The sequence below is a fragment of the Bidens hawaiensis genome, unplaced genomic scaffold (genome assembly GCF_021521415.1).
Source record: "Bidens hawaiensis isolate Kalapana, Puna unplaced genomic scaffold, B.hawaiensis_p1.1 tig00030512_1, whole genome shotgun sequence".
Lineage (NCBI taxonomy): Eukaryota > Viridiplantae > Streptophyta > Magnoliopsida > Asterales > Asteraceae > Bidens > Bidens hawaiensis.
The window spans coordinates 148,784-162,371 of NW_027495085.1; the positions used below are offsets into that span (position 1 = coordinate 148,784).

The 13,588-nt window shown below is 38.5% G+C and overlaps 2 protein-coding genes across 2 annotated transcripts; one reads left to right on the forward strand and one right to left on the reverse strand.

Annotated features, from left to right (window-relative positions):
• The first annotated feature begins 6,657 nt into the window (after positions 1-6,657).
• Positions 6,658-8,169, forward strand: LOC143580522 (protein SRG1-like). The gene is made up of 4 exons (XM_077063522.1): positions 6,658-6,900; positions 7,009-7,256; positions 7,412-7,739; positions 7,804-8,169. Exons 1-4 carry the CDS (start codon positions 6,682-6,684, stop codon positions 8,038-8,040), a joined length of 1,032 nt encoding a protein of 343 aa, XP_076919637.1. The 5' UTR covers positions 6,658-6,681; the 3' UTR covers positions 8,041-8,169.
• Positions 8,170-8,885: 716 nt separating this feature from the next.
• Positions 8,886-10,796, reverse strand: LOC143580521 (protein LATERAL BRANCHING OXIDOREDUCTASE 1-like). The gene is made up of 3 exons (XM_077063520.1): positions 10,471-10,796; positions 9,205-9,757; positions 8,886-9,127 (listed from the first exon to the last, which is right to left on the reverse strand). Exons 1-3 carry the CDS (start codon positions 10,794-10,796, stop codon positions 8,891-8,893), a joined length of 1,116 nt encoding a protein of 371 aa, XP_076919635.1. The 3' UTR covers positions 8,886-8,890.
• Positions 10,797-13,588: the final 2,792 nt, after the last annotated feature.

Genomic DNA, 13,588 nt, shown 5'->3' on the forward strand with positions numbered 1-13,588 from the left:
AGACTTGAATTGCTTACATGATGAAGATCTAATGGATATTAGGGACTTGGTCATACCAGAAGGTCATACTCATTACCAAGCCCTTGATATTTTCAAAATGAGAGTTGCATCAGTGATAACAAACAGAAGACAAGCCGCATACAATGCATGGAAGAGACAAAATTCCTAGATTAGGCTTTAATTTGTAATGTCTTATGACAGCTTTTTGAATATGTAATTTGTTTATGTTTATTGATTATGTAATTTGACTTTTGATTTGATGTGTATTTTGACTAAGTGTAAGTAATCTTAGAAATGTTTTGGGTCAGCTGAGGTGTTCCAATCTAGGGGGAGATTGTTGGGTCAAGAAATTGACCTAAGCGGAAGATTGCTAAGTCAAAGATTTGTTCAAAATGACTTATGAAAGATTGGAATCTTCTCAACCTCCTCTGAATTCGCTAAGTATGGATCCGGGCACACCTTAGACCTCCGAGCAAGCTTGTACTTAGCCAGGTACGATATTTTTGTCTATCAGGCAGGGTTATCTTCTCTACGTCTTCTTTAGTGAATCTCCGAGCAAGGTTTGCAAATTAGTGCACTACCGGGTATGGTTCACTAGTATATGCAAGTCCGGGCAAGGATCATTTATCAAGCAGGTTTGTTCTTCATAGCCAAGTTAAGTTAACTTCCGAGTAAGCTTTAGGATAACCAAGCTCATGAAGCCAAGAAATTGGAATACCGGGCAAGGTATTCATTAATAAGTATGGTCCAGGTAGGCTTGATGACTTAACGATATATCTCAAGTATCATCGGGCAAGGTTCAACTTAAGCAAGGAACAGTGCTACCGAGCACACTTTGCTAATAAGCTTTTCTCTAGCAAAATGTTGAAGGGACCATTGAAGAACAAGGTTGCTCGTAAGGGTTTGTCGGGCAAAGTCTGGCAGAGTCAAGAAGATTGAAGTCTACCCGGTGAGTATTTTACTTGGTAAAATACTCTTCAAGTAAAGTCTACCCGAAAACTGATCCCGATCACACTTCTATATTACCAAGTTATGAAGGATGGCCGAGCATACTCGGAAAGACAAGATTGATGCAAAGCCTACCCTGAAGACTTGTATTACACTTAGAATATTTCTGAATATGTAATTTTGAATATGTATTATTGGATAGGGTTTCTAGAAGGAATGACAGTTGTCCACAGGTGTCAAGCCTATAAATAGAATAATTTAGGGCACACCTGAGAGACACACAACAAGGCAGACAGACACATTAATTAAGAAAGAATATTGTGTGTGACGGCTGAAACTTTCCTTAACAAGAAACCCTAAATCAATTATCCACTTTGTATGATTGATATTATTATATAAATGGAAATCTTTTGAGTGAATCTTGTTTGTGTTGGCTACCTCTGAATACTGATTAAGCAACCATATGTTTGTTATTGATTCCGCCTTTAACAAACGGTGAACTTTCTAAATATAGAAACCCGTCATTAACTCCCTTGTCGACACATTTATCTGTGTGAGTTATGACATGATTTGAGCACGATCCAGCTGAAATCGGGGACCTGACAATAAGTTATCTTATTAACATTGGAAAGTTATGATATGATACTGAGCGAAAAGTGGCTTCTTACCCTAAATGACATCCTTTGGAATTTCCAAAAGATGACGATGTGGTTTGAAGTCAATGGAAAATAATATGTACTAAAAGGGTTACAAAATAACAAGGTGGAGGATTGTTCGATAGAAAAAATGGGCTAATTATTGCATAAACATTCAAAAGGGGGAAACATACAGTTGTGTAGTTTACAAATGGCGAGCGAGGAGGGCGATAAGGCTTACCAATCAAAGGTGCTTTGTAGTCCAAACCAACCGCAGGAAGCCCTCCCTTGGAAGGCACTGACCCAAGAATTTCCAGAGGTGTTCCAAGTGCCCAACGGGCTGCCCTCTACACGACCGTTTGACCATCGAATCGTTCTAAAAGAAGGTACATGACCTTTTAGTCAGCGCCCTTATCGTTACCCGACTGTTCAAAAAGATGTGCTAGAGAAGACTGCGTGAGAACTATTGGAATCGGGGGTTATCTAGAATAGTCGGAGATCGTTTGCAGCCCCGGTAGTGCTTGTTAAGAAAAAGGCAATGGCAAATGTGCATGGACTATCGCCGACTCAATGATGCCACCATCAAAGATAAATTCCCTATATCGTTAATTAAAAAACTATTAGACGAGTTGGGAGGATCCTCCTTTTTCTCCAAATTGGACTTACGTTCCGGTTATCATTAGGTTCGTAAGGCACCCAAGGATGTCCATAAAATGGCGTTCCAAACTCATAAGGGTCGCTACGAATTCCTCGTCATTCCATTCGGCCTTACCAACGCAGTCGCCACGTTTCAGGCCCTCACGAACCACTTATTTCGGGATCTTTTACGGAAAGGAGTATTAGTATTTTTTTGATGACATACTTGTTCACTATCGAAGTGAGGAGGGTCATATCCAACACCTAAAACGTGTTTTGTCAATTATGAAAGAAAACAAGTTGTTTGCCAAAGAATCTAAATGTGTGTTTGGGGGTCGAGCGGTGGAGTATTTAGGCCATATTATATCGAAGGAAGGAGTGAAGACGGACCCGACAAAGATCTAAGCGGTGCAATATTGGCCGGTTCCGAAAACCATCAAATAGCTTCCTGGGCTCTTGGGGTTACCCAGGTACTATCTATGGTTCATCCGATCCTTCGGAATGATTGCTAAGTCTCTCACAGATTTGTTGAAAAAAGACGCCTTCCATTGGGGGGAGGAGGCCGAAGACGCGTTTAACAGGCTCAAAGGGGCATTCTCATCGGCTCCGGTTTTGGCCTTGCCAGACCCAACTAAACAGCTCATCATCGAGACAGATGCATCAGCGGGTGGGCTAGGTGCTGTGTTGATGCAAGAGCGCCACCCGGTCTCGTTTCTGAGTCGGGCTTTATCAGCAAGACATAACGCGTGGTCGGTATACGAGAAGGAGTTGCTTGCAATTATGATGGCGGTGAAACAATGGCATTATTATCTTATTACAGGTCTGTTTGTTATACGCACTGATCAACGAAGCCTCAAACACCTTTTGACTCAAAAGGTGACGACCCCGTTGCAACATAAATGGCTCGCAAAGTTGTTGGGTTATGATTACGTGATCGAGTATAAAAAAGTTCGGGAGAATGTGGCCGCCGACGCCTTATCACGAGTTCAGGGGACAAGCTTATTCACCACTTCCGTCTCTCAAATCGAACCCCTATTATTGGATAGGGTTTTGGAAAGCCAAAATAAAGATCTGGAGGTGCAAAATGTGATACATAAGCTTCAAAATGGAGAAAACTTGCCAAGGTTTTCATGGAATGGAAGGTTGCTAGATAAGGTAAATCGTTGGTTGGGGACGATGTCGATTTAAGCGTTGAGATTGTCAAGCTATGCCATGAATGGCCATGGGGGGAACTCGGGGGTAAACGCCAGCGGGTTAAAGGTTTTTTCTTCTGGAAGGGAATTTCAAAAGTGGTGCGTCGGGTAGTGCGTGATTGTGACGTGTGCATGCGGGATAAACATGAGAACGTGGCCTCACCGGGGTTATTACAACCATTGCCGATACCGGATACAATCTTTACTGACATTTATGTGGATTTCATTAGGGTTTACCGAAGGTTAAAGGAAAGGATACAATTTTCGTGGTGGTCGGCCGTCTCACGAAGTATGGGCATTTTATGGTTTTAGGTCACTCGTTCTCAGCCAAGGATGTAGCCCAAGTATTCCTTGACAACGTCTACAAGCTCCATGGGTGCCCTAATTCCATTATTTCTGATCGAGACCCGATATTCTTTAGTTCATTTTGGACAGAATTTCTAAAGCTTCAAGTGGTGTTGGCTAATCTTTCTACAGCTTACTCCACAGACGGATGTATAGACAGAGTTGGTTAACAGGTGTTTGGAAGGTTATTTGAGATGTATGGTTATGGAGAGACCCCATACGTGGGTCAAGTGGGTGTCGTTGGCATAATGGTGGTATAACACCACGTTTCATTCATCCTTGGGATAGACTCCCTTGAGGCTCTATATGTGTACCGTCTCCCATTACACATTCCTTATATTCCTAGGGACGTGACGGATCGGGATGTTTATGAGATGATGTAGGATAAGGATGCAGCTCTGAAGGTAATGAGACAGTCACTGATTGAAGCTTAGAACCGTATGAAGCAACATGCTGATAAACACCACACTGAATGATTTTTTGAACCCGGCTCGTGGGTATAAATCAAGCTTCAACCGTACATTCAGAATTCGTTACAAGTCTACAAACACTCAAAGCTCACTCCAAAATACTTCGGACCGTTTTTATTGTGGAGAGAGTGGGGAACGTCGCTTACAAGTTGGACTTATCGTATGAGGCTCAGATTCACCCTGTCTTCCATGTGTCTCTGTTAAAGGAAGCGGAAGTGCCGCCATACAAGATCATACCAATTCCGACGGAAGCTCGGCTCTCTCTGCAGCCTCGGATGGTCCTGGATCAGAAGTTGGTTAAGCGGGGCAGCCGGGCAGCCATGTAGGTGTTGGTGAAATGGGAGGGGCAGACAACTCAAGACGCTACGTGGGAGTTTCTTGACGAGCTAAGGCTGCGTTTTCCTGATTTCTCTGAGCTCACTTCTTGTGGACAAAAAGTGGGTTAAGGAGGGAGTATTGATACGAATTGACATCCCGTAGTTATTATTATTTCATGTATTTAGTGTTTGGTTATTGTTATATATATTAATTTACAAGTTTCTAATCAGAGGAGAAAAAACTGTTTCTTTACATTAGGTTCTTGACAAGTTGTATACAGTGCATCCTTATTTGTACTTACTTCTTTGGCTGACACGTGCATCCTTCTTTACACCTGTCTTCCGTGTAACCATTTGAATTAGAATTATATAGACCCTCATTTCTTTCTAGATGTGACCAGTGACCACCAACACCATCGTATTTGTCTCTGCATTTTTTTGAGAGATCACCGGCCACCCGTGGCATGCGGTTTTTTATGGTGGCGGAAGTTTCTTTGATTTCGACTGTTGCGGCTTTGGTTCGTCTGTTTCCGGGTTGCATTTTGTAAACCCTAGGCGATGGCTATGTCATGTTTGTTGTAAGGTTGCATTTTGTAACCCTAGGCGACGACGGGCGAAGATCGAGGCCCGTCGACCACTGGTTGTTTCTTAATGGCGGCGGACCAATCGAGTTTATTCTGCATTCTTGGTAATAGACTGCTTCATGCATCCGGTTCTATCTTGATATTTGACTTATTAATTTTGACCTTTTGGACATTTGGTGTTGTGTTGTTGAATTTTCTAAGGAAGTTATTAGATGTGCAAATGTTGGTTATAAATTTATTACTTTAAAGTTAAGAGTCAATTTCTTTAATCTTGAAATTATGTGTACCTAGTTGAAAGCTTGAATTACATATGAACCGATTTTAAAGAATCTTTGTATAAATGATGGAGCTTTAAGCTTTCAATGATGTTTGGTTACAAAGGCTTTGATAATCAGTTTAACTGTTTACATACTACTGAGAATCTTTATAGCTTTTGTTCGAATATGTGTGGGTTTTGGTTGTTTGTTGGATGTCGTTGCCGTTTGTGGCCGGCATTGGCGGTTGTACTCTTTGTTGTGAGAGTTGTACGTTTGAAGCCATGGTTTATTGTGTTTGATGAAATGTCCATTTTTGTTTTTGTATTCGGCTATGGTTTCACAACCCCCGCAACGCGGGGGTCAGAATACTAGTTTATTATTTAGTTTGCGTGACTCAAGGACCATTATGGCCTTCTACATTTGTTTGGGGATGTCTTTTGTAAGTTGTTATTTTGATTGAATGAGTATTTGACATAGTCGATTGCTTCTGGGAACACATCGAGAAATCGTTTCTTTTCCAACCTCTTAGCTTCTTCTTCCTAACCCTATCACGATATCTCTTCTATCGTTGACCGCTTACTCCGTCACGAGATCCCAGTCACTGCCTCAACTTCTAGTTCTGCATAACAGGTCCACCGAAAAGCTTCAAACCAGGGGCAGTAATAGATCTTATTCAAGAGGAGGCGAGAATTCGGTAGCAAATCAAAATGGTCACCGGGTTCCTCCGTGTACGGTGGCTCATGGTAGATTGCAGAGGTGGGATCTGGGATGAAGGGTAAATGGGATTAGGGGTTTGTAGTTTTGTGATTAACGTGGACACACATGTTTTTTTCACTTTATTTTAACTAAGCGATTTGAAAAATAAAGAAACTAAAAGGACCGGCTTACCCCTGACTTGACGATGAACACTAATGGAGTTAGCGGTTTGGATTTAATTGTCAAAAAACGAGAAACGTAAATGATCTAGTTGCAGCAATATACTTTCATAAAAAAATTGCATAATTGATCAAACTTTAGAGACGATTTCGAAAATTTACTCCATAAAAATTACATTATACTCAACACAAAAATTACATTCCACTCCTAATTAATTAATTAATTTGTTTTCATTGCATAAAATATTATTTATGCAGATGGTGCCTGTGCCTTTCCTCAATCTCGATAGTTTTAACGTGACATTGACTAAGGCGTACAAAATCAAAAGTCGGCGTCACAATCACTTTTTGTATTTTACTACTTTATCTTTTCTACTTATCACTTGACAGTACCAAAACCTTGTTGGATCTGAGTCAAATAATGAACCAACAAGTTCAAGAAATAGCGGCAGACTGTCAGCGGCTGCCGGAAAGATACATCCGTAAACATGATAAAGAGTACGCTAATGATCATGTCACCAACTCATTTACAATATCTTCTCCAGCTGAAATTCCAGTTATTGATGTTAGCCTCTTAACTTCTTCTGATGTGGAGCTCCATAAGCTTAAATCAGCTGTTACCACCTGGGGCTGCTTTCAGGTCTCTTAATTTCAATAATAATCAGCTGTTAAGTGATGAGTTATCATCTCATCTTTTCAAACTTTAATTAATATTATTATGTTTTTTTGAAACTTGATTGGATTTAAGGCAATTAACCATGGAATTGAAAGCTCGTTTCTGGAGAAAGTTCGCGAAATCGGGGAGCTTTTTTTCCGATTATCGGCGGATGAGAAGAAGGAATGCTTGAGGGAAGAAGATGATGTTGAAGGCTATGGGAATGACATGGTTCTCTCGGATGACCAAGTTCTTGATTGGACTGATAGACTTTATCTCACTGTACTTCCAAAAGACCAACGAAAGATTCAGTTTTGGCCTCAAAATCCTCCTCACTTCAGGTATCGAAATCCTAAACTTGGTAAGGCTGGTGGGTTTGCGTTCAAAATCTCGAGGACGGCCTTGTTGAAACTATCAATCTCTAGTGATTTAAGGGTATTTATTGATTTTTGAGAGGACATGAGAATAATAATAATATAATTGTGATGATCCACAGGGAAGTTCTTGATGAATATGTATCCGAAATAGAGTTGGTTTATGAAGTTGTCCTTAAAGCCCTGGCTAGATCATTGAACTTGGATGAGGGTTGCTTCTTGAACCAACTGGGAACAGCTGCAAAGAAGAGTGCAAGATATAACTACTACCCTCCTTGTCCATGGCCCGAAAAGGTCTTAGGAGTCAAACCGCACGCTGATAGCTCAGCCATAACGCTTTTGTTGCAAGACCAAGATGTTGCAGGACTTCAACTCTTGATAGCTGACCAGTGGGTTCCAGTTCCTATCGTTCCTGATGCTCTAACTATCAACGTTGGTGATCAAATCGAGGTAATCCGTCTTGTTTTCTGGCATATTATAGTTGTAGAAATACGAGTATAAAAGTTATGTGCAGATAATGAGCAATGGGATATTCAAGAGTCCTGTGCATAGAGTGTTGGTGAACTCGAAAAAGGAAAGGATGACTCTTGCGGTGTTCTGCCCGGTTCTATCGGATAAGGTTATTGGACCTGTGGATGGGCTCATTACGGATGAGACACCAAGGTTATACAAGGACGTCATATACTCGCTCGACTTCTTTTTCAAGATTTACCAGCAAGGTGGGCGACCAATTGATGCTTGCAAGATTTGATTGTGTCCAGAAAATAAGAATAGAGAACCATTCTATATGACTGTATTGTCTGTGGTGTTTGCTAGTTTTCTATAAGAGAAAGAAAACATATACAATGTACCTATTTAAATTTGGGAGGTCTATTAGTCGTCGTGATTCTTCCATAACATATGTCGCCTAGTCGTATCCATTTTACTGGTACCTAACTTTTGCTGCTTGCAAGTTTACTTGTCGGTAATTTGGTGACTGAATACTTGGTGAACTTTTGGAAACCTTTTACCACCCCCCGTAAGGGTGCGTTTGTTTCATGGAATTTATTTATAGAGTATTGGAAGTTATCAAAATGAATTGGATTTGAAATTGAAACTTTGCAAAAGAAAATAGAATTTGTAGAAACTGAAATCTATAAAAGATTTTTGAATTGGCGAATGCATTTGCTTGGTAGAGTGCATTTGAGATTTTGAATTGAAATCTAGATCATTGAACGTGTAAGTGACTACTATATAGGCTTATGCCTTTTTAAGTTTATAAAATTTCGGATATTATCTTATATTATGGATAGTTTGTTTCTAATTCCGGTTTACGTAATAACAAATGACATGCTAGGTTGTTAGTTCTAACGATCGAGCTGGGGTGTGTTACAAGATAACACTCCACAAGCCAATTATTATGTTAAAAAATGTATTGTTTGGCAAAAAAAATAAATAAATAAATAACCACCTAGTTCATACTAGCATATAACAATGGCTTATGTTCTTTTTCTGGTGAAAGTTACAAAATTAGAAGAAATACAAAAGACACATAATGGGCAAAAGAAAGAAGTTCCCAAGAACAGATAAAAGAGCACCATCTTCCAAACATCCTCAAATAGTCAAATCTTGCAAGCATCGATTGGTCTCTTACCTTGCTGGTAATTCTCGAAAAAGAAGTCGGCAGAAAATGTTATGTTCTTGTATAACCTTGGTGTAACATCCGTGATCAGCCCGTCTACAGGTCCGATATCCTTTTCAGTTTGAGGCAAGCAGAACATAGCTAGAGTCATCCTTTCTTTATTAGAGTTCACCAACACTTGATGCACGGGGCTCTTGAATAGCCCATTACTCATTAGCTGCACATTTACATATCGTTCACCAGATTGACAAGTAATTACATTCACATAAAACCACGAAGAAATTAAAAAACTACCTCGATTTGATCACCAACATTGATGGTTAAAGCATCTGGAACAATAGGAACTCCAAACCACTGCCCATCTTTCAAAACCTGAAGACCTTCAACCTCTATGTCTTGCAACAGGTATGTGACGGCAGAACCATCGCCATGTGGTTTGACTCCTAAGACTCTATCAGGCCATTGACAAGGAGGGTAATAGTTAAATCTTGCAATCATTTTTGCAGTTGTCCCGTATTGGTCCCAGAAACAATTCTCCTCCAAGTTCAACGATGTAGCCATGGCTTTCAGGATAACTTCATTAATCAACTCTATCTTAGAGCAATACTCGTCAACAACCTCCCTGAAATCGGTTGGATTTTGAGGCCAAAATTGAAGCCTTCGTTGGTCTTTCGGAAGAACAGTGAGATAAAGTCTATCAGTCCAATCAAGAACTTGATCATCTGAGAGAAACATGTCATTTCCATAGCCTTGAAGATCATCATCTTCTCTCAAGCATTCCTTCTTCTCCTTGGCTGACAAATCGAAGAAACGTCTGCTGACTTCGCGAACTTTATCCAAAAGAGAACTTAAAAATACTCTTAGAGATTTGAAGAATGCTAAGATTTAGGAGAAGAATTAACTCAAAACAATCTGCTATCTTTTATTTTTATTCATGATATGATACTTATTATATAATCAAACAAAATACTATACACCCCCTTCTACTAACCATAAAAGACCTAACACGTACCCAAACTTAAAAATAATAACCAAATATATATAAAAGAAATAATATCATATCAATACTCCCCCCTTAATTATTTTTTTGCCCTCAAAAAGCGATTTAAGTAACATTGTCTTCATCCTCTTCTGTTGCTTGTTTTTCACCCTCCACCTCGGGTATGTAAAGTTGTTTTTTCTTACACATGTGCCCCGGAAAAAAAACTTTTCTGTACACCGGAACATTCTCCTTTTGCCCTTTTTAACTCGAGTTCATCACCCGTCAAACGCCTAGAGCTAAGAATTCCCGGTTTAGAAGCCGGCGGATCGATGGCTCCAGTTGTTGGAGTTGGAAGCAATGGAAGTTTTGAAGCGTTAATTGGAGGAGTAATTTTTTCTTGAGAGTCACCGGTGGGATTATTACACCCCTTAAATTGTTGCTGTTTTGTATCCGTGCCAACCCATATGCCTCGTGTAGGGTGCGGGGCTTAAACATTTTGACAGGTCCACTGACCTCCTTTTAAGGCCCTTAAGGTATAAAGTGACAACTTGTGTTTCACTAATGCTTATCTTGATCACCAGGGCATCGAATGAATTGTTGTAGTCGAGTCAGCATGGGTTAAGGACGCGATTTCTTCCAACGGGTCTTCAAACATGCTATTAGAAAACCGACTTGAGATAGCCCTAACATACTCTTCCCATGGGAGTTTTGCTACAGTAGCGTTTCGGGTCTTCATGTAAGATCGGTGCCACTGAATAACATCGCCTTCAAGGTGGATGACAGCATGCCGTAGTTTCAAGTTATCCGGTGTCTCATCGATTGCAAAAAAATGCTCACCGCGATACAACCACCCTTGTACGTCTTCCCCATTGAACTTGGGAAAGTTGACCTTCCCAATCCTCATCTATTTGCTACTAGAACCATCAATGGCCCTACCATAACCGAACATGTTGGATCTGTTCTCAGCCGCAACCTTCAAGATTTGCTCTTGTTGCTTCATCAACTGTTCTGTTGCTTCATCATGGCTGCAAAGGTTTCCTGGATATCGGTGATGGCTTTGTCATGGTCCTTGATCGCCTTGTCAACCTCTTGATTGCGTGTGTTTGTCATGGCGGCTAGGGATCGACTGGTTGCTCTGATACCCTTGATAGGGTTAGAGACTTGAAGAAGAAGAAGAATGCTAAGATTTAGGAGAATAATTAACTCAAAACAATCTGCTATCTTTTATTCATGATATGATACTTATTATATAATCAAGAAAATACTAAACACCCTCTTCTACTAACCATAAAAGACGTAACACGTACCCAAACTTAAAAATAATAACCAAACATATGTAAAAGAATTAATATGTATCACAACTCTTACTTTAAATCTAGTTTAGAGGTTGAGACTATTAGATACCCGTGGTTTAAATATTTAGGGAGCTCTTGTTTGGCACTTAATGTAATAAATTCTTGATACCTTTAAGGGTTGATGGAATGTGGCCTAGCCTTTAATCAGGACCGGCTCAACGATTTTGAAGGCCTAAATCTGAATCATATTTTATAGCCCTTTCATTACAAAAAAAAATGATTATTACAGGTATCAAACTCACGACATGCTGCTTAGCAACAACCAAACTTATCACCAAACCAATACATAACTTTGTGTCTATTTTGCCCATTTTAATATATCTGTATATAATGGATTTTTTTTGGATTTGCAGGCCTTAATAAAGTGTGGGTCTAAAGCCCTTTCCTGGTTTCGCTGACCCAAAAGCCGACCCTGCCTCTCATTTTTATCAAACTACAGATATATTTGTATTGAATTTTAAAACACTGGTTATTAAAAAAAACATCTAATAACTTGGTATTTAAAGTAATATATTTTGAATAATATTTTAATATATAGATTTAAAACAAATCATTAATATATACAATAACTCACTCGATCTCGAAATTTTTGGTGATTTGAAAAAAAAAAAGTTTTTTAGTGGTTGACTAAAATTTAAGTGGTTTTAGATAATCCTTTATCTAAGATATTAGATTACCACTACAAACAAGCATACTTTCCACGTATATCTACAATTCATCTGATTGTTCGACAAGCATTGTCCACGTCAAGATGGTGTGATATGTGGAATTCGTTATTTGAGACAGCGGATTACATAAAGTTATTTTACCCAACGTTTACCATCTTGCATTTACCATCCGGAAACTCTTTTTTTACCTCCCAGACACGTATCACAACCCCATGAATCATCTATCTCAAATAAAGGATTGTCACCACAAGAATATATGCTTCAGATTTCTTGTGAATGAAGAATTGTATTGAGCTTTGAGAACGTATTCTAGCCAGTGTCATATTTGTTACCACAAGAATATATGCTTCAACTTTCTCGTGAATGAACCATTTTCCCATGACTGAATTGCATCTAATGATTATATGTATTCTTCACACGCTCTTAATACATATATCAATCAACTTTTAATGTCAATTAATATGTCACATATACGTATAGTTAGTTAGGGGATGAGATAAAATCAATGTTGTAAAAGTAGGTCTCCAAGGCCGAGTACTTCCTGAGTACTCGCTACAAGGTATGGCGCCGATGAGAGTTTCTTTAACTCCGCCTAGTTAAGAATCGATCAAATGTGGTCAACCTCAGCCAGACTCGCATCTAGTCAGCCAACTTGGGCCAATTTTGGCTTAAAAATAAACATAATTCATATTTCGATAATATTAAAAAAAGATTATCACCTTTTTAGTTGATGACTAGCAACTTTTAGAATAATCTAGTATATAAAAATGCATTTCTCTTATTTATATTGGTATTCATTTATTTTTTTATAAATATGAGTATACTTATGATATTTGACATATATATATAATATAAAAACAATAATTTTCTTTATATTTATCGTTTCCGAGTACTCTCCGGGTACTTCTCGAGTACACCTAACTCCCCAGTCGGCCGGCTAGTGTCCATCTAGCGACTTTTGTAACATTGGATAAAATAACTATAGATTTTATAAATACTTCACCTCATCTAACAATACTATTAAAGCATTACAATTGTCCACATGACAATTAACTATGATGTCCACCTTTGCATCCAGCTCACCATGTTTTTATATTGATCTTTTTCACATACTCATCTTTTATTTTATTCAACAGAAGTTACAAAACATTAAACCCGGTTCAGAGACTCATAATCCACGCCCAATTCTTAAACTCATTATTCTCTCAAATAACCTTTGAAATATATCAACCCTAATTTTCGGCTGCTCATATCCGACATGTACAATATCTAATAACAATTGATTAGTCTACTTTGAATTCCTTCAGTTCAATATTAATGAATTTCTCCAATACCGTCGTGTCCGTTCAATTGATGGTTGATTAGAGACTATTGAATATCGAATTGTTTTCCGGCCAATATATTCAAGGTAATTTCCCGTCATATGTTGCACAAAAAATTTCCTATTTCTGATTATTTTTTGGCCAATTTCTGATTCTTTTGTATCCTAAATCTGAAAGTTTGATTTATCTTTTTTTAATTATATTTTTTTTAATAAATTTGTTTTAAAATTATTAAATTCATATATAATATTTCCCTTTAATATTCTGGAATTATAATTTTTTTTATTAATTTATATAATATTTTCAAATCTAATTTATTGTTTGACTGTAAATTAAATGTAATCAGTTATA